The sequence below is a fragment of the Balaenoptera borealis genome (genome assembly GCF_965194805.1).
Source record: "Balaenoptera borealis genome assembly, chromosome: 4".
NCBI lineage: Eukaryota > Metazoa > Chordata > Mammalia > Artiodactyla > Balaenopteridae > Balaenoptera > Balaenoptera borealis.
Window position 1 is genome coordinate 2,953,005 of NC_138861.1, and position 26,796 is coordinate 2,979,800.

General features: G+C 40.2%; 1 protein-coding gene across 6 annotated transcripts in view; it reads left to right on the plus strand.

Moving 5' to 3' along the window:
* Positions 1–26,796, plus strand: part of TMEM144 (transmembrane protein 144) — a 57,942-nt gene that overhangs the window by 16,511 nt on the left and 14,635 nt on the right. For all 6 annotated transcript variants that reach the window (XM_082391359.1, XM_082391358.1, XM_082391363.1 and 3 more), the window contains 8 exons: positions 5,376–5,547; positions 7,653–7,775; positions 10,775–10,874; positions 12,519–12,599; positions 19,349–19,430; positions 21,267–21,343; positions 23,547–23,665; positions 26,571–26,690. In XM_082391359.1, coding sequence (XP_082247485.1) covers positions 5,439–5,547; positions 7,653–7,775; positions 10,775–10,874; positions 12,519–12,599; positions 19,349–19,430; positions 21,267–21,343; positions 23,547–23,665; positions 26,571–26,690 — 811 coding nt within the window. In that variant the 5' untranslated portion in view covers positions 5,376–5,438. The remainder of the gene's footprint in view (positions 1–5,375; positions 5,548–7,652; positions 7,776–10,774; positions 10,875–12,518; positions 12,600–19,348; positions 19,431–21,266; positions 21,344–23,546; positions 23,666–26,570; positions 26,691–26,796) is intronic.

The following is a 26,796-nucleotide window of genomic DNA, read 5'->3' on the forward strand; positions in this document are numbered from 1 at the left end:
AGATTTTGTATATTAATTTTGTATCCTGCAACTTCACTGAATTCATTTACTAGTTCTAATGATTTTTTTATTCATTTTTAGGATTTTCTATATATAGTATCCTGGCATCTGCAAACAGTGACAGTTTTACTTCTTTCTTTCCAATTTGGATTCCTCTTATTTCTTTTTTTGTCCACATTGCCACGGCTAGGACTTCCAATACTGTGTTCAATAAGAGTGATGAGAGTGGACATCTTTGTCTTGTTCCTGATCTTAGAGGAAATGCTTTCAGCTTTTCACCATTGAGTATGATTTTTGCTGTGGGTTTGTCATATATGGCCTTTATTATGCTGAGGTAGGTTCCCTCTCTATCCACTTTGTTGAGAGTTTTTACCATAAATGGATATTAAATTTTGTCAGAAGTTTTTTCTGCATCTGTTGAGATGATTATATGGTTTTTATTATTCAATTTGTTATGTGGTGTATCACACTGATTGATATACAGATATTGAAATATCCCTGCATCCCTGGAATAAATCCTACTTGATCAGGGTATGTGATCCTTTTAATGTGTTGTTGAATTCGGTTTGCTAACATTTTGTTGAGTATTTTTGCATCATGTTCATCAGGGATGTTAGCCTCTAATTTTCTTTTCTTGTGATGTCTTTGTCTGCTTTTGAAATCAAAGTGATGCTGACCTCGTAGAAAGAGTATAGAGCATTCCTTGCTCTGCAATTTTTTGGAATAGTTTGAGAAGGATAAGCATTAATTCTTTTTAAATGTTTGGTAGAATTCACCTGTGAAGCCATCTGGTCCTGGATTTTTGTTTGTTGGAATTTTTTTTTTTAACTGAGTAAATTTCATTTTCATAATTGGTTTGTTCATATTTTCTATTTCTTTTTGATTCAATCTTGGGATATTGTACATTTCTAGAAATTTGTCTATTTCTTCTAATTTGTTTATTTTATTGGTATATAATTGCTTGTAGTAATATCTTATGATCCTTTGTATTTCTGTGGTATCAGTTATAACTACTGTTTCATTTCTGATTAATTTATTTGGACCTTTTTTTCGTGCTGAATCTGACTAAAGGTTTATCGATTTTGTTTATCTTTTCAAAGAACAAGCTCTTAGTTTCAGTGATCAAATCTTAGTTTGATTGTTTTTTTTTTTTAGGCTCTGTTTCATTTATTTCTGCTCTGATATTTATGATTTCTTTCCTTATACTAACTTGGGGTTTTGTTTTTTATTCTTTTTCTAGTTCCCTTAGGTTTAAGGTTAGGTTGTTTATTTGAGATTTTTCTTGTTTCCTGAGGTAAGTTTGTATTGCTATAAACTTCCCTTTTAGAACTGCTTTTGCTATGTCCCATAGATTTTGGATCCTTGTGTTTTAATTTTCATTGGTCTCCAGGTATGTTTTGATTTCCTCTTAATTTCTTCAGTGACCTATTCGTTGTTTAGTAACATATTGTTTAGCTTCCAGGTGTTAGTGTTTTTTGCAATTTTTTACTTGTAGTTGATTTCTACAATCTCAGAGCATTGTGGTTGGAAAAGATACTTGATATGATTTCAGTTTTTTAAATTTAATGTGATTTATTTTGTGGCCCAGCATGTGATCTATCCTGGAGAATGCTCCATTGCACACTTGAAAAGAATGTGTATTCTTCTGCTTTTGGATGGAATGGTCTATAAACATCTCTCCATTATCTATTTATCTAAATCCATCTTACCTAATGTGCCATTTAAAGCTTGTGTTTCCTCATTGATTTTCTGTCTGGATGATCTGTTGATTGATGTAAGTGGAGTGTTAAAGCCCCTTCCCATGTATTTAGGTGCTCCTGTGTTGGATGCATATGTATTTACACCCAATATCTTCTTGTTGTATTGACCCACTTATCAATCTGTAATGTCTGTCTTTGTCTCTTGTTACAGTCTTTATTTTAAAGCCTATTTTATCTGATTTGAGTATTGCTACTCCAGCTTTCTTTTGACCTCCATTTGCATGGAATTCCTTTTTCCATCCCCTCACATTCAGTCTGGGTGTGGCTTAAGATCAGAAGTGAGTTTTTAGTAGACAGCATATAGATGGGTCTTGTTTTTTTAATCCATTCAGCCACTCTGTGTCTTTTGATTGGAGCATTTAGTCCATTTACATTTAAAGTAATTGATGATTAGGTATGTACTTATTACCATTTTAAAAATTGTTTTGGGATTGTTTTTCAGTTCTTTTTTGCTCCTTTTTTTTTTCTTTTGCTCTCTTCCCTTGTGATTTGATGACTACCTTTAGTATTATGTTTAAATTCCTTTCTATTTTTTTTTTTTGTGTGTGCATCTATTATAGATTTTTGGTTTGTGGTAACCATCAAATTTATATATAGCAACCTATATATATATGTGTGTGTGTGTGTGTGTGTGATTTTTTTTAAGTTGATGATCTCTCAACTTTGAATACATTTTAATAACCCTGCATTTTCTGCCTTTATTTATTTATTTATTTTTTAATTTATTTATTTATGGCTGTGTTGGGTCTTCATCTCTGTGCAAGGGCTTTCTCTAGTTGTGGCAAGTGGGGGCCACTCTTCATCGCAGTGCGCAGGCCTTTCACTGTCGTGGCCTCTCTTGTTGCGGAGCACAGGCTCTAGATGCGCAGGCTCAGTAGTTGTGGCTCACGGGCCTAGTTGCTCCGCAGCATGTGGGATCTTCCCAGACCAGGGCTCGAACCCGTGTCCCCTGCATTGGCAGGCAGATTCTCAACCACTGCACCACCAGGGAAGCCCAATAACCCTGCATTTTAATCCCCACCAGATGTTTAATGTTTTTGACATCATCAAGCTTTTTCTGCGTCTTTTGAGATGATCATATGGTTTTTATTCTTCAGTTTGTTAGTATGGTGTATGAGCTATTATTTTTTTTAAATATGTTTTCTGCCCCTTTTCTCTCCCTTCTCATTCCTACACCCCTTCATGTGAATGCTAGTATGTTTGATGTTGTCCCAGGGGTCTCTTAAGCTATCCTTATTTTTTTAAATTCTTTTTTCTGTTTGGCTTGGGTGATTCCCACTCTTTTGTCTTCCAGTTTGATGATCCCTTCCTCTATATCATCTAATCTACTGTTATTTTTTTCTAGTGTTTTTTTTTATTTCAGTTATTGTGTTCTTCACCTCTCTTTTGTTCTTCTTTGTATCTTCTAACTCATTGTTAAAATTCTCACTGTTTCATCCATTCTTTCCCCAAGTTCGTTGAGCATCTCTCTGATCATTACCTAAACTCTTTATTGGGTAAATTGCTTATCTTCACTTCACTTAGCATTTCTTGTGGAGTTTTATCTTGTTTTTTCATTTTGAAAATATTCCTTTGTCACCTCATTTTTCTGGTTCTTTGTTTTTGTTCTTCTCTGTATTAGATAGGCTGGTTATATCTTCTGATCTTGGAGAAGTGGCCTTAAGTAGTAGACATCCTATTCATCCCAGCAGCACACTCCCCCCTGGTCACCAGAGATGTATTCTCTAGGGGTGCTTCTTGTATGGGCTGCATGAGCCCTTTTGCTGTGTTAGGGCCAACTACTGTGGGTACACTGGTAGGTGTGCCTGGCCCTCAGCCCAGTTGATTGCCAGACCCTGCCTAGTGCAGAGGCTGCTGGCCACTGGTGGAAGTGACCAAGTCCCAGCATGGCTGGCTGTGGGGACCATGTTGTCCCAAGGCTGGTGCCCACTCACTGGTTGGTGAGGCCAGCTCCTGAGGCAGCTGGCTGAAGTGCACCAGGGGGTCATGTGTCTAGTGCCAGCCCAGTGTGGAAACAGAGACTCCACTCTTAAAGAGAGAATGCAAAATCTCACATGCTGTACTAGTGGTCTAGCACTAGTTCCATGACCCCCTAATGCAGAATCAAGTCCTGCAAGCCAGGGGCTCCTGGAGCTAGTCTTGGCCTGCTGATAGGCAGGACCAGGTTCTGCAGATACTGGGGACTAGGGGGGCTACCTATGGCTTCTGCTGGCTGGCTAGTGGGTTGGGCTAGTCTCTGCGTTGCTGGCTGCTTAGCCTCGGGCATCACAGGACTGGTGACAACTGGCCTTTGGGCGAGGCCAGATTCCAGTGCCAATAGGCTAGTGGGAGGACTTCAAAATGGTGCTTGCTAGCACCAGTGTCCTAGTGGCAGCATGAGCTCCTGAAAATGGCTGTTGCCAACATCTGTGACCCCAGGGTGAGAATTGCTTGCCGCCTGCCTCTCCAGGCAACTCTCTAAGATCAGCAAGAGGTCTGACCCAGGCTCCTTTCATATTACTGCCTCTGCCCTGGGTCTTGGAGTGTGTGAGATTTTGTGTGCGCCCTCTAAGAGCAGAGGCTCTGTTTCCTACAGCCCTCTGGTTTTCCCAAATGCAAGTCTCGCTGGCCTTCAAAGCGAGACGTTCTGGGGACTCATCTTCTCTGTGCAAGATCTCCAGTCTGGGGAGCCCAATGTAGGGCTTAGACCCCTCGCTCCTTGGGGAAATCTCTGCAATTGTGATTATCCTACTGTTTGTGGTCACCTACCCATGGGTGTGGGTCTCGACTCTACTGTGTCTTCACCCCTCCTCCCATCCCCTTGTGGTTCCTTCTTTATATCTTTAGTTGTAGAAGATCTTTTCTGCTAGCCTTCAGGTCATTTTCACTGATAGTTTCTTGGTAAATAGTTGTGATTTTGGAAGGAGGTGGGCTCTGGGTCTTCCTTCTCCACCATCTTGGCCACCTTCAAGAGATTGTTAAAGAGATCTTTAGGAGATTCTTCTAACTGTTCAGTTTTTTTAAAAGTCACAAATATAATTTCATGAACTATTTAAACTAATACACACCGAGGTGGTGCTACTGTTGAAGAAAAGTGCCTTTAGCTCTAGGGGATCCTGAGTATGTAGCAACAATACAACTTAAATGTGCCCTTAAGCTCGTGTTAAATAGTAGAACAGCTTGTGCTCAGAAGGCACTGATAGTTCGCAAAGTCTTCACCCGTGCTCTGTCATTCACTTGTCACAACAACCAATTGAACTGAACAGGATCCTGGTACACAAATCTTCATTACACAATCTACACACACAGAAGAATTTCTTTACAATATCATACAAATTGTATCCAGGTCTTGGAAGAAGTTAGGTTTTCAAGCTCTGAAGACAAATTTTGCTTGTTTTTCTGTTTGTTTTGTAGGTCAGTGATCAAAAAATATTTGTTGACAAAACAAATGAAAAAATGAATGAATGAACATGGAGTGTGAATGTAATACATAATTTCATAATGTTCTAACTTTTTGTCTGGAAGAAGGACTCTTAACCTACTTTTCAAAAACTCAATAAGTATCATGTATTGATCACAATTTGCTCACAGATTCACAACTTTTTAATTGTTTCATTTTTATTCCTTTCATTTCAGAAGCTCTTGAAAAGTACAACAAGTTGAAAGTGAACCAGCTTGCTCTCGGGCAGGACCAGAGCCATGAGCAATAACGGAACAGACCTCACCACTGGTTTCATCTCCTCTATTGCAGCCATCCTTTTGTTTGGCTCAAACTTTGTACCACTTAAAAAATATGAGACTGGCGATGGTAGTTATGTTTCCTTCATTGTTAGTCTTAAATTAATTTTAAATGTGAAGTTCACTTTTTCGGTCTTTTATAAATGATGGCTATAAAAATGAATTTTGCTGTACCTGAAGCCAAATGAATAGAGCTTAAAAAAAATCATCTGACAATGCCTATGCCACAGGTTATCTGACTGCTAGTCAGTATAGGATAACCTTAAGATTGTGTTTCATCATAAAGCCAGGATGGGGAAGGCTTTTTAGCCATGTCTGTTATGTTTAGAAAAGAAGGAAGTTAGCTCTACTGATAACACTTGTTTTGCAAACACAAATTGCCAACACAATTGATATAATAGAAAACAATTTGCACATCACACGAAATTTGTGTTTGCCTATGAGCAATTCTGACTCTGACAAACATTAGGTGAACACAGAAAACTGCACCCAGATGAACAAAGATGCATAGTAATGCACAAAATATGCTCACACACACCCCTTCACACAACCACCAGGTCTGTTACACCACACCCATACACATCTGGTGTTCAAACCCTCATTCACCACCTTCCCAATAATTCACAAGCTACAACACTTCTGACATCCATTTGCATAAGCCAACTTCAGATCTTTTTTAAGGTAAAGTTCCATATTTATTGCAGCATTTGTGAATGTCTTAACCACTTAACCAGTGTAAAACTGCACTACCATTTTTTTAGGCTCCTATCTTTTCTTAATAAGTTGTTGATGAAGTTTCTGAGTGTTGTGTCCTTAGCCCCATTTTCCCCCTAAGCTCTGCAGGTTTTATCACATGACTTTACACAGTGCGGTGATGTTTAGGAACACACATGTCGCGTTATGGTAGAACTGACTGTAATGTGAATTTTAGGGAAGGAGAACAGTAGTTGTTTTTATCTACCTGCCTTTCCTGTTAAAGCCAGGAGGAGGAATTGGGGTTGTTATGGTGAAAGCCTGGTGGGAAGCATTGTGTTTTCACTCCAATTTATGTCTTTTTTTTTTCAACTTTATCTCAGGCTTTTTTCTTATGTCTTTATACCACTAAGACAATAGAGTTACAAATCTTTTCCCTCCAGAGCCTTTCTTCTTCTTCCCTTTGGAGTTAGAACAGGAATGAAAAGTACTAAAAAAATAACAAAAAACATACTAAGGGGTAGAGGACCTGACTTTTGGGTGTTCTACAAGAACTGTGTGATCCCAGACAAACCTTATCCGCTCTTTTGTTCTCAGTTTCTCATTTGTAAAACGAAGTTCCCTTTCATCTCTGTGTTCTTACTTTTTTTGTCTTAGAGGTTAACAGCCTTTTTTGCCTCTCCTCCACCGTGAGATTGAATAGAAATAGGCAAAATTTTCCAATAGAGTCAAAAGTGCTACCCTGAGTTATAACTACCTTAGTATTTTTTCCAATGTCGATGTTTTCTGTATCCTTTTAATCCCTAAACCCTCTTTCTAAGCCTCAGAAAAGTACAGATCCACCTCATATCACCATGTGACCTCCAAGTAACCGGCAGATGGTAGCCCAGAGCATAGGAAGGGGAGTAGCCCTGACCTAGAAGGCTAATTCTCAGGTCTGGAATGTCTGACTCATTGCAGACACTCAACTCCAAGTGCATGAGACCTACATATGCCCATAAAGGACTTTATGTTTATCCCAAAGTGGCGCATATGATCCCCAAAGGTTTAAATTACTATCATGCTATTGTGAAGTTCTTAATGCCATGTCTTTGGTGAGGAATGGCACTAAGTATAGCATCTGAATAAAAATATATGGTCTTGGTCTTGCCAACATTCTTTGGTAGAAAACTTTTGATCCCTGTTAAGCAGGAATGCACAGTGTAGAGCAAGCTTTGGAGTCAAGTTAAGTTTAAATTCCAATTTTACAAACTGTTAGCTATTTGGACAAGTTGCTTCATCTCAGATGCATTTTCTGTCTTTGAATTAGGGTTAATTATGATGCATAGTAGTTACAAGAAATATAATAAACATGTAAAGTGCCTGGCATATAGGCATGCAATAAATTGTGACCATTACTGTAATAATTCATTGATATTCCTAAGCACTAATTTCCTTAGATCAGTTTGAACCAATGACACCAATTTTTTTTTTTATTTCCAGGAATGTTTCTCCAGTGGGTACTTTGTGCTGCCATATGGTTGGTTGCCTTGGTGGTCAATCTGATATTACATTGCCCTAAGTTTTGGCCTTTTGCAATGGTTGGGGGCTGCATTTGGGCAACAGGTAATATTTGATATAATTTATTCTTTAATCGTTTTATGCTATGATCAAAATAAATCTGGTTCATAATAGAAGGAAACTAAATGAACAATTTAGTTTGTTTCATTTATATGTTCCATAAATATTTTTGGTATGTTTCCTGACTCTTCCCTTTTAATGATTTCTTTCTTAGTTCCTGGTAGATAATTGTGATAGTAAAATTATTACTATATATTATATATATAATTATATAAATTTATTATAGGAAAAATGTTTCACTCGCTATCTGTTCAAGCATAACTCATATATTAGTCTAAGTGTTCTGGTCTTTCTTTCTTTCTTTCCCATTATGTTTGTCAGAAAATATTTATTAAACAGTCATTTCTACTACTATCATTTTTAGGACTTGTCCTTAAAAGTAGACAAACACAGACACATTATCATTTCAAAAGCACGGGCAGAAAAACAAAAGCAAACAAAAATCTTCCCTCTGTTGCCTTCTCACTGTTGCCTGAAGTTATATAACTAGAACTCACACCTTTGCTTGGCCAATCAGGAATGTTTTTCTTCTATTAAAATAAATACACCCCAGGAGAGTTTTCTTCTCTTTAGCAAAGAGAGTCCCAAGTATCAAGGCTCTCTAGAGGCCATTTGATTAAAAGCAAATAAATATTTAAATGTTAAAAATGTATTGGGTAACTACTTAATTTGAATCTCTACAGAATTAAGTGATTTAGTGAAGATGATGAGTTGGAGGACAAAAGAGTTAACTTTTAAATTTCCACTAGAGTTGTAATTATTATAGCTCACTTATACCTTAGTATGCTTATGATTGCCATGTCTAATGGGAGAGGGGAGCAGAGAAAGCAACCATTCATCCTGCAGATCTTGACAACCGCCATAGTATCTACATTCACCCAGCAGGTCCCACTGGGAGTCGGTGGGTTAGAGTCTAGTTTGAGAACTGCTGCAGACGGGGATGCTGTAGGTTACAGTAGCTGATTGGATGTGGGGAGCAGAGGAAAGGGAGGAGCCAATGGTGATGTAGGGATTTTATCATAAGTGATTAGGAGAGTGATGGTGTCATTGACTTGGATGAGAAAAACAGGGAAAAGAACGTGTCTGAAAGGGAAAATAATGAGTTCAGCTGGGACCTTTTGAGCTGAAAGTTCCTGGTGTTGGAAATTTCTTTTTTTTTAAATGAATTTATTTATGTATTTATTTTTGGCTGTGTTGGGTCTTCGTTGCTGCACGCAGGCTTTCTCTAGTTGCGGCGAGCGGGGCCTACTCTTCGTTGTGGTGCACGGGCTTCTCATTGTGGTGGCTTCTCTTGTTGTGGAGCACGGGCTCTAGGCACGCGGGCTCAGTAGTTGTGGCTCGCGGGCTCTAGAGCACAGGCTCAGTAGTTGTGGCGCATGGGCTTAGCTGCTCCACGGCACGTGGGATCTTCCCGGACCAGGGCTCGAACCTGTGTCCCCTGCATTGGCAGGCGGATTCTTAACCACTGAGCCACCAGGGAAGCCCCGGAAATTTCTTATTCGCACTAAAACTCTGGAGAAGGTCCAGACTAGCACTGGGAGCATGTGACTCTAGCTGATAGCTGAAACCATGACACTAGTCAAGTACGCAAAGAAGAATATAGCAAGAGGTGGGGTGTGTTCTAGGGAAAATATTCAGAGGGCATCTAAATCCAGAAGGTGTGATGAGAAAGAGCAGCCCGAGAAAGAGAGAAACAGGAGGGAACTGGGAGATGGAGAGATCTTGGAAACCAAGAGAGGGAACCTTTCCAGAGGAGATTGACTGAGACCAGACAGTCAATCAAGAACTGGAAAGAGCAACCATGAATTTCGTCCTGAGCACGAAGCACTGGGTGCTGGAATCCAGAAGACAAGTTGGTGAGCACGGGAGAGCAAAGTCTGGGCCCACACTGGCACAGGGACATCTGCCCGTGGTTGGCCCTGGTTCGAGTCGGAGGGGATGGTCACTACTGATTTTATCATTGACCGGCTTCTGCAAAAAGACACAAAACAGAGACCTGTGCTAAGGATGAAGAGCATTGGTGCAGTTAGGCAAGGAGCTAATTCAACATTTTCTCTGTAGGACTTTGCCCCAAGCCTGGCTCTTTTAGCAGTCATAATCATGAGTTTAAATGCCAAAACATGTGGCTGTTTTATTTTTAAAATGATGAATTGCGCTTTACTAAGTTTGTCCAAATCCCATAAGCTTTTTTTTTTCATTTTTATTAAATCTTTATTTTGTTTTTTTTTTAAATTTTTATTGGGGTGTAGTTGATTTACAATGTTGTGTTAGTTTCTGCTGTACAGCAAAGTGAATCAGTTATACATATACATATAACCACTCTTTTTTAAGATTCTTTTTCCCATATAGGTCATTACAGAGTATTGAGTAGAGTTCCCTATGCTATACAGTATGTCCTTATTAGTTATCTATTTTATATATAGTAGTGTGTATGTGTCAATCCCAATCTTCCAATTTATCCCTCCACCCCCCCCCTTACCCCCTGATAACCATAAATTTATTTTCTACATCTGTAACTCTATTTCTGTTTTGTAGATAAGTTTATTTGTAGCCTTCTTTTAGATTCCACATGTAAGCAGTATCATATGATATTTGTCTTTGTATGACTTACTTCACTTAGTATGGTCATCTCTAGGCCCATTCACGTTGGTGCAAATGACATTATTTCATTCCTTTTTATGGCTGAGTAATATTCCATTGTATATATGTACCACATCTTCTTTATCCATTCCTCTGTTGATGGACATTTAGGTTACTTCCATGGCTATTGTAAATGCAAATCAAAACTACAATGAGGTATCACCTCACACCAGTCAGAATGGCCATCATCAAAAAACCTGCAAACAATAAATGCTGACGAAGATGTGGAGAAAAGGGAACCCTCCCATGAGCTTCAGTTGAAATTAAAATAAAAATTAATTCAATTGATAAACATGTTTTCTGTATTGGAAATAAAACCTTTCTTCTGTATATTTCATCTACAGGAAACATTGCGGTTGTCCCAATTATCAAAACCATCGGTTTGGGCCTTGGAATCTTAATCTGGGGATCATTTAATACCTTAATCGGCTGGGCAAGCTCAAGGTAACACAAAGCAAAGTGTTTCAACTATGATTCTCTGCACTCACACTCTGTGTAAGGCCAGTGCTAAGAATGGGACTAGCTGAGAGGAATAATGCTTGGTTCCTACCCTCACAGAAGTCACCACTGGTAAGGCATACACATAACATATGCTACCTTGAATTACCATTTCCCTTAAGTTCTAAAGAAGTGATCTAACACTCTGATCAAGATAAAGTAAAGAATTGTCTCTAGGGAACAAAGTAGGGAGAGAGAAAGGACACTGATATTTATGTTCCCTTTCTATGTGTGGCAATTTGCTGGACATATTATACACATTATTCCCATCTCATTTTCACTACTATATGAGGTAAGTGCTATCTTATAAGAGAACTGACACACAAAGAAGATGAGGAACTTGCTGAAGTTCACAGAGCTAATCAGCCAGATTCAAATCCAGGCCTGCTGGTTCTAAAGCCCACATTCTTCCCTCTAGGGTCTGAGCCAGTGTCAGCAAACCCTGGTCCAGCTTCCCAGCCATTTTTGTAAATAAAGTGATATTGGAACACAGCCAAACACATCCGTTTAAGGAGTGTCTGTGACTGCTTGTTCCCTATAATGGTAGAGGTGAGTAGTTGCAAGAGGCCAACCAGCCCGCAAAGTCTAAAATATTTACCCTCTGGCCCTTTAAGGGAAAGTTTGCCAACCCCCAGCTCTAGAGCTGAGCTCTCCAGATAGGGTCACCGCAAGCCACATGTGGCCATGTGTATTTAAATTTAAATTAATTAAAATGTGATAAAGTTAAGCATCAAGTTCCTCGGCTGCACTGGCCACGTGTCAAGTGCTCCATCGCCGTTATCTGGCGGAAGCTGCCCTGTTGTCCGGTGCAGCCTGGGAACAGCCTTATCATCTGAGAAGATCCTTTTGGACTGCACCACCCTCACTCAGCATTAAGATGAACATTCAAGTTGAGTTTGGGAAAATAAATAGAAAGGGGGCTTTTGCTCTAACCTTGCTTTCCGGGCTCCTCTTCCCGCTCAAAGCACTACAACAACCTCAGTTATAACAAAGCCAACTAACTTCCAGTACATTCTTTCCTGTCCTTTCCTCATCCTCGCCCTGCTTTTTACAAGTGCTGTTTTCTTTTTCCTGTCCTTGCCTCCTTTCTCTGGCCCTGGGTGGTTCACAGTGATTGTCGGTGATAATCACTACAACCTCAAGGCATGGAAAAAAAAAAAAAAAGAATTTAAAAGGATGCCAAAGAGCAGGGATCTTTAACCAAGCAGTTATTGAAGTCTATTTCAAGTATTATACAGAGTAGCCGTCAACTCATCAGCATTCGATTATCCACTTAATCTATTTTTTCTTCCTTCTTCCTTAGTCTTAATGAGAAAGGGACTTTTCTTTTAGACAAGTACTTTTACATATACTATCTCATTTAATCTTAAGAAACATGTACGTGAGGTATAATTATAGGTATAATTGTCCCAGCTTTAAACATGGGAAATTGAGGCACAATAAAGATAGTTAACTTATCCAAATCACAGGTAGTAGGTAAGAGACCTAGGATTTCAATCCAGGAATCTGACCCCGAGTCCATGGCCTTAAACACTGTGATGAACACATATTCAACAATATCTACTTTGATATGACTCTTTCAATTTCCAGGTTTGGCTGGTTTGGAATGGATGCAGAAGAGGTGTCAAAACCACTGCTCAATTACATCGGAGCTGGGCTGTCAGTAATAAGGTACGTGGCCATTTCTTATGATTTAACTCTTCTTCCCAACATTCAGAACACTTGTTAAAGATCCTGATGTGTTTACATTGCTTGACACCCACGTCTCATCAATCAACATGGTTTTTTCTCAGATTCTTCATTTACCTTGACAGGCATGGCTTCAGAGGACAGAAAGTATCAGGTCTGGGGTTAGGGGCCCCAGCCTCAGTGGTCAAAAGCTCTGAGACCCTGGGAAACCTTTTAGCTGCTGTGAAGCTCATTTTCTTTATCTGTAATATTCAGAAAAATCATAAGACATAGCTCATAAATGAGGATCAAATGGAATTAAAGTATTTTGCGAACTAGAAAATGCTGTTAAGTCAATGTTATTCTGGCTTCCTGATGCTCTGAAATAGCCACTGATTCTCTCTTATTACTCATGTATTCTTTGCCACTCACTTTCCGCTTTCCTGTCACATCACTCAGCTCTTCTCAACCCGCTCAGATAACCACTCTCTCACCTGTGACAACACACATTCATGTAAATACCTGTTTGGGGATGTCTAGTTATATTCACTGTATTAAGGGGGATGAAAATGACTTTGAATCTCTGAATGGCAGTGTTCAGTCCATAAAACCATCACAGAATTAGGTCACCTTAGATTCGGTCCCTTTTCCTCTCTAGACTCCATCTGTATTTCCCGTCAGCACCTCTCGTAATGGATAGTATTGCCTGCGAAGATTTTAGTACTTTTTTATTCTTCAGGGAAAGAACACTATATTTCCCTTCCTCCTGCGGTTGATGGCTTTTCTCCAGCCACATTCAGGAACAATCTCTTTGTCGTTGAAACGTTGCCTTAGAGAGTTCTTCCAGGCCAATCGGAGAGGAAATAACATTGATTATTCTAAAATAGCAGATTCTTGACATTTTTGGTGAGAGGCAATTTTGTATATTTTGTACAATTCACATAGCATTCGAGCTTTGAAGAGCTCTCTCAAAAAACATTTCTTTACACCCCAAAATTGGAATGTAGAATGCCTTAGTCTTGACTTAATGATAATTTGAGGCCAATTTATCCAGTCCATCAGGCTTTGTTTTTCTCCATATTCCTTCTTCCTTTGGAAAGTGTACATTCTCTAAAATTACAAATTATTCACGTTCTATCACTTCTACTTGTGTGACCTTGGACAAATCACTTAACTTCTCTAAACCTTGGTTTCTTCATCTGGGGATAAGGTGGGGATAATAATGGCACCAGCCTCATAGGATATTTTGAGGATTAAATAAATATGTTCAGTGCTACATATAGTGCTAGACACATGGCTAACGCTCTACATGGTGGGTAATTTTAATTACGATAGTCACTCTTTTAATTAATAACTCTTTCATGTTCGGTTACTGTTACCCCTCTGGGCCTACGTTGTCCATCTCAACAGTTAACTAGCCAGCGTGTCTGGGAGTCACCCAGCTTAGTCTGGATCTTGGTCTGAGGCAGGAAAATGCAGTGGTCTCTTCTGTGGTGCAACCTGGCTCTCTTCGAAGTTTCTTTTGTTGACCTGAAACAAATAGACGGCCAGATTGTCCCCAGCAAAAATGGGTTTATTCAGCATCAGCAGAGAATTGCAGTTCGGGGTCTGCAACCATGGCAAGCCAGTACAAGTCCCTCACATCAAGGGAAGGAGAACGCTTTTATAGAGGACACAAGGAAGTTGGGAGGGTTATAGCAAACAAGGAGTCCATGGCTGTCGACTGGCTGAGGCCTGGCCAGGAAGGAAGAGGGGGTCTTTCTCTTTCCTGTTGGGCTCTGCTATGATCACAGGGCATGTGAGCTCCCCATTCTGGTCTCTCGACTCGATTTAACTGAGGTTTCTGTTTGTTAATATTTTTTACCTTTTACTAAAAGGAATTTCTGGAACCTTTCCATTTTAACTCCGTTAAATCAGTTTGTTCTTAAGGGAATTCATTGAAATGACTTGGAGTTTCATAGCCACTATAAGGAAACTTGGAATCTGGTTACATTGGTTTAGGATGTTGCTTTTCTTTTTAAAATGGAAACAATTGCTCCCATCCTCTGTACAGTCAATTGTAAAGCGTTGCTAAGGTCATGTCTAGCCTTACGTCTTCCCTACGTGTTATCCGGGGTAAGTATCAGTCAGTCTCCATATCCAAGATCACCCCAGGCGTCTTAAACAGCAGAGGGTTTAGCACAGGGAACTGTTGACAAAAAGTGTTATAAAGCCCAAAAGAGCAAAGGGAGAAGGTGGCATCACCCAGAGCTCCAGGGCACCCACCCCAGCTGGCACTGGGGGGAGAAATGTGTCTGCCCCGAGCTGCTGACACGCCTGCAGCCAGCCAAGGCAAGATGATGCCCAACTTCCCCCCCCCCCCCCCCCGCCCACCGCTGGCAAAGCCGAGATGAAGCACAGTTTGGGCAAATGTAGTTGTCAGTCTTCTAGTTCCCATGGCTCAGGGTGGAAGTGGAACGGATACCGAGAAACAAAGTCCAGGACACTCTCTTAGACACGCTTCAGTGAACATCCAGGAGTCGGAGTTCACAGCAAGACAGATTTCCTTTTCTATTAAAGAAAGGCTTTGAGGACTTCCCTGGTGGCGCAGTGGTTAAGAATCCGCCTGCCAATGCAGGGGACACAGGTTCAAGCCCTGGTCCAGGAAGATCCCACATGCCACAGAGCAACTAAGCCCGTGTGCCACAACTACTGAGCCCACGTGCCACGACTACTGAGCCCACGAGCCACAACTACTGAGCCTGCGTGCCACAACTACTGAAGCCCACATGCCTAGAGCCTATGCTCCGCAACAAGAGAAGCCACCGCAATGAGAAGCCCGCGCACCGCAGCGAAGAGTAGCCCCCGCTCGCCGCAACTAGAGAAAGCCCGCACGCAGCAATGAAGACCCAATGCAGCCAAAAATAAATAAATAAAAATTTTTTTAAAAAAAGGCTTTGAATTATCCTTGAATCTACTCTCCATTCTTTTCTCTACTTCCTTAACTTGCTTCCTCTGTAGAGTTGTGTTGTGAGGAAACCCAGATCTTTGGTTCTAGCGGTTAGCTTTCTTCAGAGCCACAGTCCTTACATAGAACTGCGGACCAGGCTGAACATCTCGACGTGCATGCCCCCCGGGTGCCTCCTACTCCATCTCAGGTGGGGCCACCTGTGGAAGGGGACCCTGCCAGGTCAGGCACAAGGTCAGTCCTGCACATACCTTGGGCTGGTGGTTCCTTTCTATCTGCCTTCAACATTTCCCAATCAGAATTACTTTTCTAACTTTAGCCTTCCCTGAAAACTGGTCCCTCTTCCTGCATTCCTTCTCTCCGTAGAAAGTATTAGCCACAGTCATTCAAATTCAGAACCTCAGGCATCTTAAATTTTTTTCCTTTGTACCTGACCCCAGATCAAATCCTGTAAAATTCTTTCTGAATCTTTCACAGGTTCCTCCTCTCCTTTCCCTCAGTCCCATACTACCTACCCACCTGTATACAGCTGTAAAAATCGCACATCTCATTTCCCTAGTTCCATTCTTTCCTGTTGCCAGTATGACTTGCTTGTATCGGCTCTCAAATCAGGACATCACTCTTCTATTTAGGAACCCCTAAAGGCTCCCCACTGGATTCAGAATAAATCTGTCTCCTTAATCCAGCATGTCCTCCACAGTTGGAGATTCAACACTTCTTCCTAGCACAGTTTCGCCCTGGGTTGTCAGTTCACTGACCCAGGGTTATTTATCATACCCGACACGACACTTCCCTCAGCCCCAAAAGCCCTTTCCTCTGCCTCCCTGAAATATCAGTTAAGATTTCCCATTCTATATGATGTTTTCTTGATTTTCTTCTTCCTAATTATCAATAGAATGAGTCGCCCCTAAACTCCCGTTGTATTTTGCACTTCTTCTATTACCCACATTCTCAGGGTCTGTGTTGTATTATTCAGACAACCCTCTTTATCCTTAAACTATGAGATCCTGAAAGACAAAGTCTGTTATTTTCTTTGTGCACCATTTCTCCCACCATCACTATCAGACTTCGCTACACAGTGCTTGACATATAATAGATGCTTGTTGAAATCAGTTGTCAGTGTAAACACACACGTGAGTTTTACTAATAGTAATGTGTGTAGGGTTGCAAATCTAGGGAAATGGGAAAGGTTGAAAGTATAGAGAAGTACCCTTGCGTATAACATATTGATTTATTTTTAAAGTTTCCCATGCTTTTGAAAGCATTCACAGACTCGATCATGGAACTTTGTGTTTGACACACTGTACCAAGTTCTTCAAGTCTGTAGCCCAGAAGACTTTGTGATCTATTTGGCTTTATGTTCATATCCATAAGATACATCTCATTACCTTGTCCTAACTCAGCGCCACCAGATCCCCTCTTGACCTAATTGAGCTGGATTCTTCTTTCTGGCTCACCCATTTTGTGTCTAGTACACAGGCTCAGACCACTGATTCCTTGGTCTTCATTTCTTCCTCGTGCTCAGCACCCCGTCTCCCATCCAATTTGCAGTTAAACTTCTCAACTGACTAACACATTTTGAGATTTTATCTCAAAAATACCAAAAAGTGCCAAAAAGTACCCTGAGAATTTTGTAGCCATTATTATTTAATTCTCATCACAGTTCTGTAAAGTGAGTATATCTCCTTTTTTTATTTTATTTATTTATTTATTTTTATGTATTTAAAAAAATTTTTTGGCCGCATTGGGTCTTCGTTGCTGCGCACGGGCTTTCTTTAGTTGCGGCGAGCAGGGGCTACTCTTCGCTGTGGTGCGCGGGCTTCTCATTGTGGTGGCTTCTCTTGTTGCAGAGCACGGGCTCTAGGCGTGTGGGCTTCAGTAGTTGTGGCTCGGGGGCTCAGTAGTTGTGGTGCATGGGCTTAGTTGCTCTGTGGCATGTGGGATCTTTCCAGACCAAGGCTTGAACCCATGTCCCCTGCATTGGCGGGCAGATTCTCCACTACTGCGCCACCAGGGAAGTCCCTCCCCATTTTTTAGATGAAAAAAGTTGAGGGTCAGAGAGGTTAAGTGATTTGTTGGAGGGTCACACAGGTGTTTGAAGAAGCACTCTAGGGCTTTTCTCTGTGTCCTTCAAGTATATTTCTAACATATCATCCTCTATTGAAAAACAGACGGGTCTATACAAAGTAGAGGGTTTTCATGGTAACTTTGAGAAGAAAATGCAGTTGCAGTGTCTAATGTTAGCTTTGCGAATTAACATATATATGAGCACACACACATGTCTATTTAACAATTAAGATAGACACATATAATCAGGTTTTATGCATTCAGTTTTACTGAGTGTCAGGTACTTCGAGGACCTTGAGGCAGATGGAAAATGTGGTTCCTATCTTCTATTGAATTGGAAAGTCTTTAGAGAAAAAAGATTACATGGACCTGTGGCAGATGGTCTGGACCGTGTGATGACAATTCTCAGTGTTTTGGGAATTCAGAGAAGAGGAAGATAGGGGAGCACCGGCCGGGGGTGGGGCTCCCTTCTGACAGTCAGCACTTCACGTCTTCTCTAGTTTGGGTAAGAGGTGAGGACACGGTGTGTCCAGCTAAGGAAGGCTCACAAACAGGACACACAAGCTTGGAGCAGGGACTGGTCGGGGAAAGAAGTCCATGGGGGGATTATGTTGAGAAAGGTTGAATGGGGCATGAAGCAGAGAGCAGTAAAAATCAAAGTGAAACTTGAATTTCCTATGGAAGGGAATATGGAACCATTCAAGTTTATAAAGCAGCCAAGAGACTGAACTAAGGAAGCTCACTCGACATTTTTAATTTTTGTACAAAAGATAGCATATCTGGGTTCACTAGTCTGCACTCAGCTACCCATACTATTTCAGTCTCATGTGTGCTTTGAAAACTTCTTATATTGCTTTAACTGTTGAACCATGCAAATGTTTTTAAAAAGGAATATCAAAAGTATACCAAAGTTGTTAGTTTCCTTAAGTTAATTTAATATTTTAACACATTTTAACATTTTTGCGTGGTTCAAAAGTCAAGGTCAGTGAGGCATTTGTTACAAAGATACTGGACATGAATAGTCAGTGCCTTAGGAGAGAGAGGTATTAGGCTTAAGCATGTGTTTTTATCTCTTAAAATATACTCTGGAGGTCTTTCCATGTCAAAGCACAGAGGGCATCCTCATTCCTTTTTTATGGCTGTGTCATATTCCACTGGACGATCATGAGGGTCGGCTCACCTGAGTGTGGCCGTACTTGTGTTAGAGGTCCTGGACCAGGACCGGTAGGATTACGAGTGGACACACCTGTGCCTTTGGTCCATGGCCCCAGGGTCTCCTCTGTAGGGGTCGCACAGTTCTGCACTCACACCAGTGGTACTTACCTCCTCGGGTTTGTCCAATTGAGGATGTTAAGCTTTGGGGGGGTTTGTCAATAGAACAGGTGAGATATATCATTTCAAGGTGTTTCCATTTGTGTTTTCTACCATGTGATTCCAGGGTTAAGCATGAATAAAAAGAAAGATGGGGCCATTGACTGAAACAAGAAAATCAGGAGAAAGATCTGATTTGGGAGGGAAGCTTATGAGTCTAGCTTTTAAGCTGTTGTAATTAAGGACAAGGAGAGATGTCAAAGAGAACAGCAGTGCTGGAGAAATGGCAGGACCCCCGAAGAGGCAGTTTGGAAGTAATCATCGTATCGTTAAGACTTAATTTAAGCTGTGTTTTCCCTTAAAATTCAGGCAACTTAATGTGAACCAGGGTTATGATAAATGTCACTAAAATTTATTTTCTTTGCAGTGCTTTCATATTTTTGTTCATCAAAAGCAAAATACCAAATAACACGTATTCTGTGGACACCACACCATTAATAACAGAGCATGTGAGTAGAGAATGAGAACCACCTTGATCTGAAACATATAATTAAGATAAAAGGAAAATGCACGGATTTGAACGCAGATAAGAGGGTAATGGGGTGTTTTTTTAAATCAGAGCTATCTGAAATATTTTAGCATGGGTCTATGTAGCAATCCATATTTCCACAGTAAAGATGCTCAACAAACACAGAGGTCTACTTATTTTTACTAACGGTAGATCCCTACTAGGAGACGTGCACACAAGCCCATATTCTGGAATAACTTAAGGATTTCCGCAGTACGGGAACGCTAAATACTGAAGAGGAACATGACAGTGACTTTAGAAAGGGGGAGGAAGGAGGTTTTAAAGTAGGATTGGGGGAGGGCAGGGGCCACAGATAAGACAAAGCCAGTGAAAGGGTAAATCAAGTCACACGAAAGTGGGAATTAGACCTGACTTTTTTCTATTTCTCTTTTCTGGCATATCCCATTCCACTCAAAGGTGAAGACGGGAAATATGGAAGGAGTCACTGTTTTGACCCTGAAGAACATAAATTAGTCTGGAATAGCAAGTCTAGGTTAAACAGGGGCAACCTTTACAAGACAGCCCGCAGCACTAGTGCCAGTGGCTCCGTATACAGATGTTGTTCCAGGGCAAACGGCCACGGCCGTGAGCACAGACTCCGGCGCCTCGGATGCTGAGTGCACCTGCCCAGGGCCCAGTGCTGGCTGCCGCCCTTGAAATCCCACCTCCCACCCACACACTGAGGCGCTGCCTCTACTCCTTACTTCAGAATGAATCGTTTCTTCCCCTTCCTTCTTCCCCTATCAAAACTCTTATCAACTAAGGTGACAGAAACCTTAGTTAAATCGACACTAAAGTCAAATAATAAGTAGCTTAGGTGTAAGAGGAAAGAGATGTATTGATCCGTAGGCCTCTCTGATCAGGGAGATGTTTCAGAGAGAATGAAGGAGTGAGACGGGGAGAAGATGTCTGGTGTTCCTTGCCCACTTTAGGGACCCAGATACCTCCTAACCAACCTCCCTGCACACAAAGGGGGAAGAAAGGAAAATAAATGCAACTTGGTAAAAGCTACAGAGTAAGCTAATGGCCTTAGATTTTTCCATCAAGATGGAAGTATGTAAGCAAACTGAAGTTTAAGGATACATAAAAAGTATTCGTTACGATGTTGCCATACATCACGAGCTGCTCGTGGGGTGAGAAAGCATGATTGCCAAAGGAAAGCTTGATTTAGCACATAACATAGAAGTCAAATGTACAATAGTTTCTCATCTCTTATGACAGCATTAGGAGTATGGCATCAAGGAAACTTCAGCTAAGAGACAAAGATGATTACATTCAATAGTAGAAATATTATGAATTTGCTTATAACTTTTCCTCACTTAGAATATTAGCTAATCTTAAAACAAGGCTGGAAATGTTTCGTTAACTAATTTAGTTTAAAAATCTGGATAAAAATATGCCTGTTGATCTTAGGTATTCCATAGTGGAAGAGTCTAAGTTCTAATTTCTTTACAAGTTATTATAATTTGCAGGTAAAATGAAAGCATTAATAACTTTTGTTAGCTTTGACAGGTGTATCAAAATAGCCATTTAATAAGCTGTGAAAAACATTTAAACAGAGAAGTTGCCCACTGCCAGACCATTCTGAGTGAAAGAGAAACAGAATCAGAAACATTTGAGTCTAGAGATGCCCACAGAATCAGAATGCAGGGTGACATGGTCATATTTTAAAGTGTGTTTGAGAGAGAAGAGAAAAACACTGAAAATCTTCTTGTCACCAGTGTGGTTATCAATTGAATGCTGTTCTCCTTTTGATTTTTGCCAATGTTTTCAACAGGTGATTAACAAAACTCAAGATCCCGATCCTGATTATTCCTGGGTGGATAAACTTTCTACAGTGCAAAACCGCTTAGTGTAAGAAGAGGTTCTCTTATTCTGTTTCATATTTGGTTAAAGCAAGAGTGAAGTAATATTCATCTGAGTTCAAGACGAAAATGGTAACATAAGCTTTGACTTCCTAGCTCCATGGTAGAGAGACTTTCAGGTCGCTTGCTGAATTTTAAGGTACAGAGGGTCTTGGTCTCAGTGCTCCAAGGAATTTCTAAGCCACTGCAGTGTCTCTGGCCAATAAGTAGCTGACAAAAGCAATCTCATTTTGCAGGACTTTCGTGCCTAAAGTAAAAGTAAAGTTAAAAAAAAAAAAAAAAGCAAAGTAAAGTAAAACTATAGGCCACAGAGTATAATGGCCAGTACGCTCCCAGCAATCACAATCGAATTAGGTCCGCGTCTCCATTACATTACCCAGGATGCTCTCCACTGGAAATGCCTCCGCTCATGTGTCAGACAGTTTTATAATCCCAAGATATTGATTGTCAAATATAGTAGGATATTTTGTGTCCATGTAGGTCCTAGCGCCCACCCCCAATTCTTTGTATCAAGACCAGGAGAGTTAAGCTCAATGACAGCCCTTATATTTTAGGGTTTTGGGGGCTGGCAAAGAAATATGAGAATGTTTATGTTTTATGTATGAAAATGTTGTATATTTTATATAAGAAATATGAATGTGTAATAGTATGTAGCTTGCATTTTTCAGTTGAGGGCTGTTTTAGACTTTTTGTGGTGACACCTCAAGGATAGAAGGCATGTCATCTGTTAGTATATACAATGATCTCACAGTGGGAAAGAGGCAGTACTGGGCACATAATAGATGCTCAATAAATAACTTGAATAAATGGGATGAATGAAAGAATGAACTAACCCACACGCTTTGGAAGAAATAAATATGTTGCTATTTTTGCTTTGGAATAAAATAGATCTATCAAACAAAACATTTTTCACAAAGCATTGCCTTTGTTAAGGGAATATTTGTTAAGAAGAACGTTTTCAGTTGTCTCACTGGCCAGCCTAGTCTATTAGTCTGGTCTGCGTTTGGGACCCTCCTCCAGGACCACGTGGTCTAGGCCTCCCCAGGACGCAGGGGTTTCCATCATGAACAGAGCTCACTGGCCATGTGAGTGCCTACAGTCTCATATTCCTTAAAACACCACTAAAATAGACTTCTTTTTTTTTTTTTTTGGCCGCACCCCGTGGCATGTGGGATCTTAGTTCCCCAACCAGGGATCGAACCCATGCCCCCTACAGTGGAAGCGTGGAGTCGTAACCACTGGACCATCAGGGAAGTCCCTAAGCATTTGTTTTCGAGCTTGGAAAGGTATGGTTTTTGCCTAAAACTCTTTCCTGTTTCATGCCATTGTCCTTTGTATTAAGCCAAAGGGATTGTTCCAGAATATTAATCACCTCCCTGCCAAAACCACTGGAAACGCTTGCTTCACGCAGATATGGCCCAAGTCTGAGGGATCAATGTGACCCTAGTGCTTAAGGCAAAACATTTTCTTCTTACAGAAAGTAATGTTTTACCTGAAATATTCAAATTATTTTGTTAGGGAATTCCCTGGCGGTCCAGGGTTAGGACTTAGCGCATTCATTGCAGGGGACCCGGGTTCAATCCCTGGTCCAGGAACTACGATCCCACAGGGCGTCAGCATGGCAAAAAAAAAAGGTTTCTTAAATTATGTTATTAAATCAGCACTTCCCCTTGACCATGCCTAAGGCCTAGGCGAGTCTGTGGATCTCAGTAGTTGTTTTGAACAAACGTGTGTTTGGTCCTTAGTCTATTCTAGTCATTATTATTATCTGTGCTCTTGTCACAGAGGGTTTAAAAAAGAAGCATCGGGCCCGGTGTCAGTCCACAAATACTGCATAATTTAATGAGAGAGCCAGGTTTATTTATGTCGCCTGTAGAATATGATGGCAATATTCTCACCTATGTAATGACAGTTTATCGTGATAATCCATTGCAGCATCTGTAAATCATGTCCTTCCACCATTAGACGGTGGAGGACTGAAGCTGCATCACAGCAAGGTGGCATCAGGTACCTTGACCATGCAGGGCACTTCTGGGACTTTTGCTTGTCACCCCACTTGAGATAGATGGGTGATTGCTACATAATGCCTTGTGATTTCCATTTTGAAGCATGCTTTTGATATGATTCCATGTGTGCGTTTGGCAGAAACATTGCTTTGGGCCCAGATGAATAGTGATTTATTTGTTTTTAAGGGGCTGCAGTCTCGCAGTAATATCTGGAATACTCTATGGATCTACATTTGTGCCAATCATTTACATCAAGGACCACAGCAAGAGAAACGATAGCATATATGCAGGGGCAAGTCAGAACGGTGAGAGGAAAAAGTTATTTTACTTTATAAATAAACTCAATACCCATGTTTCTAGTTAAGACTATAAAAAGAATGGGACTGTGGTAGATATTGGTACATAGATTTGTCGATGAAAATTCAATGAACAGTCAAGTTCAGAAGCGAAAAAAGGGAATTTTATCTGAGCCAAACTGAGGATTATAACCCAGGAGACAGACCCTCAGAAAGCTCTGAGAACTGTTCCGCCTGTTAAAAGGCAAACGCACTGTCATATACTTTTTCGAGACAAAGGATCGTACATCAAAATGACATACTGATATTTTACATAAAGTTCACCAAGGATACATAGTCCAGGTAAGCAGTTACAAACCTCTGTAGCAGGTCACCATGACCTGCTACAGAGCTGGGAAAGAACACTCTTCTTTTAAGAAGTTATTATACATTGGTAGCATCAGAAGCAAAAAAGAAATTGATCTTTACGGTCAAGCAAGCACTCCCATTTTGAGAAGCTCCAGTAAAAGTGTAATGCAGATACACACCTCACATTAGGGAGGAAGGAAGCCCAGACAGACCCAGAGAGAATTTTATGTTTAGATTTTCTCGTCGCGCCTTAAAATAAAATTTCATTTCATCAGATTTGATCTTACTTTGTCATTGCAAGTAGTGAGTTAGAAGGGCAAGGGAAACTAAAAAAAAAAAATAAAGGACTGTTTGAATATTTTCATGGAATCTTTAACATACAAATAGAATCAATTTTAGTCAGGATTCATTTCAGCTACTTGGATCTTAACACATGGTTTCTGGCTTTGCTGCAAGATTTGGAGATTATTTTCCAGTTTGATGATCTCTAGGAAAATATGTATTCCTATCCTCTTTAAAAAAAAAAAGACAAAAAAAAAAACTGAAGTGTAGCACATAGTACTTTAAAATCAAATAAAGGTAAAAATATAGCCTGCTTAGTATATTATTTTTCGAGCACAGAGTAACGCATTGAAAGGCCCAATGTAATGCTGCCAAATTATCTCAGTTTCTAGCGCTAGAATTAATCTCTTAAGACGTCACTTCCACATAGTGTGCAACAACCTTCTGCAGGCTCCAAAGGAGGTGAGAGTGTCTAATTCAGGATCCTGTGATTATACTGAAACGTGGCTTACACCCACGAAACGATAAAAGAACGATGTCGTGGTTAAGACAGTTCTACATCCATGGCACAGGAAATGAATGTCATCAGATAAGGGAGACTTCTGGAGGGCAAGCCATGAGGGAAAGATTGATGGAGAAGCTGGGATTTGAACTCTAAATGAGCAGATAGACTTTGAGTGACTACCCATGATCTGTTTCTTCCTTTTTATATTCAGCCCCACGAACAGTACTCAAACTTTTATTAATTTCTGTCTTTTTAAAAAGATTTTATACAAATACCTTTTGTATTTTTATTCTTTTCATTTTAAAGGATCAAAACTAATAAAAATAGAATAACATAGGATAAATTAAGAGAGAAGGAAAAAAGAGTGACAAAATAAAACAGAGCCATGAATGAGTCGAAAAACTGTGCTACACTTGTACACTTGCTAGTAATGAGTCATAATTTGGCTCTAAGATTCCTTACAGCCACAAAGGAAATCAGATCAGCCCCAGAATTCAGCAAACACAAGATAAAAACAACTAATTGTTCAGGAGTACAGTTGTTCTTGGTACCGGGACATAATAAACAATGTCTTCAACAATCTCTTCCCATAAATAGTACCATCAGTTCTTAGGGATCTTTCTTATGACAACTCAAATGTCGTCTGATAGAGATACACTTTATTCCAATTTATTCAAAAAATAATTCAAGGGGACATATTTTTTTAATGTCACTTATTTAACAATCACATAAATAGTATATGCTCTGTGCTGGCCACTGTTCTAGTTACAGTAATAACTCAAGTGACCCTCCTAGCAACCTTACTGGTTGGATACCATTATTATTCCAGTTTTACAATTGAGAATATTAAGACAGAGAGAGAGTAGGTAATTTACCCAAGTCTCCAAGTTAGCAAGTGATGGATTGATGAGTCCCACCAGGTTGTCAGTGTTTTAATCGCTAGATTATGCTGCCTTTTCTGGTGGTCTTTGGGTGGATGTCTTGTTGTGATATGACTCAGAAGTAGGATTTAAGACTTTAGAAGAAGAGACAAACCCTTTGACTTTCAAGATTTTCTGGCTAAACAGGGCCACTCATCTTTCTCCAAATTTAGTTGAGAGAAACAATGAGCCCAGTGTGACCTTCCCAGCCAAGAACCTGCATTACACCCATCTGTTTGGCCAAAGGACCCTCTGCTTTAAATAGTCAGTGGAGTTGGGTTTCTCAGATATTGGGCCACCATCTGTGTTATTAACTCCCCCCGTGTAGTTAGGTTTATAGAAAACAAATAAAATCCTCTTTGGAATAACTTCCTGAATATCCTTCTGTATAGCTGCCGGGGTAGCTGCCATCTGCAACCTGGAAGCTGGTCTCCAGACTGATCAATACACCATATAAAATTAGCACTTCTAAAATTTTTTTACACACCATCCCCCAACTACAATCTACTTGGAGATTTGCTACAATAGCCATAGCCATCAGTGAAATTAGGTCTGATACCTGTTCTTAAAAAAGGAGATATTAACGTGATATTCACATAATGTTTGTTGTTTCCTTTTTAGCTTTCCAAGATAATCATAAAAGCCAGTCTTTTAGATTTGATTATAGTAACTAACTTCTTACTATTTTAAGTATGTTAATTAAAATTCTATGTAAATAACATGTAGATGATAAAATAGAATTAATGCTTCCTTTACATTTAAGGTTGATTTGAGTGAGTCTTTTTTATTCTTAGAACTCTAGATGTATTTGAAATGACAAAACTGATATGCTTGAGAGTTTTCTAACCTGTATTTCCAGATTTAGACTACGTTTTTGCACACTTCAGCGGCATCTTCCTCGCGAGTACAGTCTACTTTCTGGCCTACTGTATAGCCATGAAAAATAATCCTAAACTATATCCTAAAGCAGTCTTGCCAGGTAAGAATATTAACGACAGAAACTCTTCTTACTCCGTGAAAGTATCATGCCCTATTCATTTAGCTTGAATAATCGCCTTCTGGAAACCAAGCCATTCTCTGTGTGT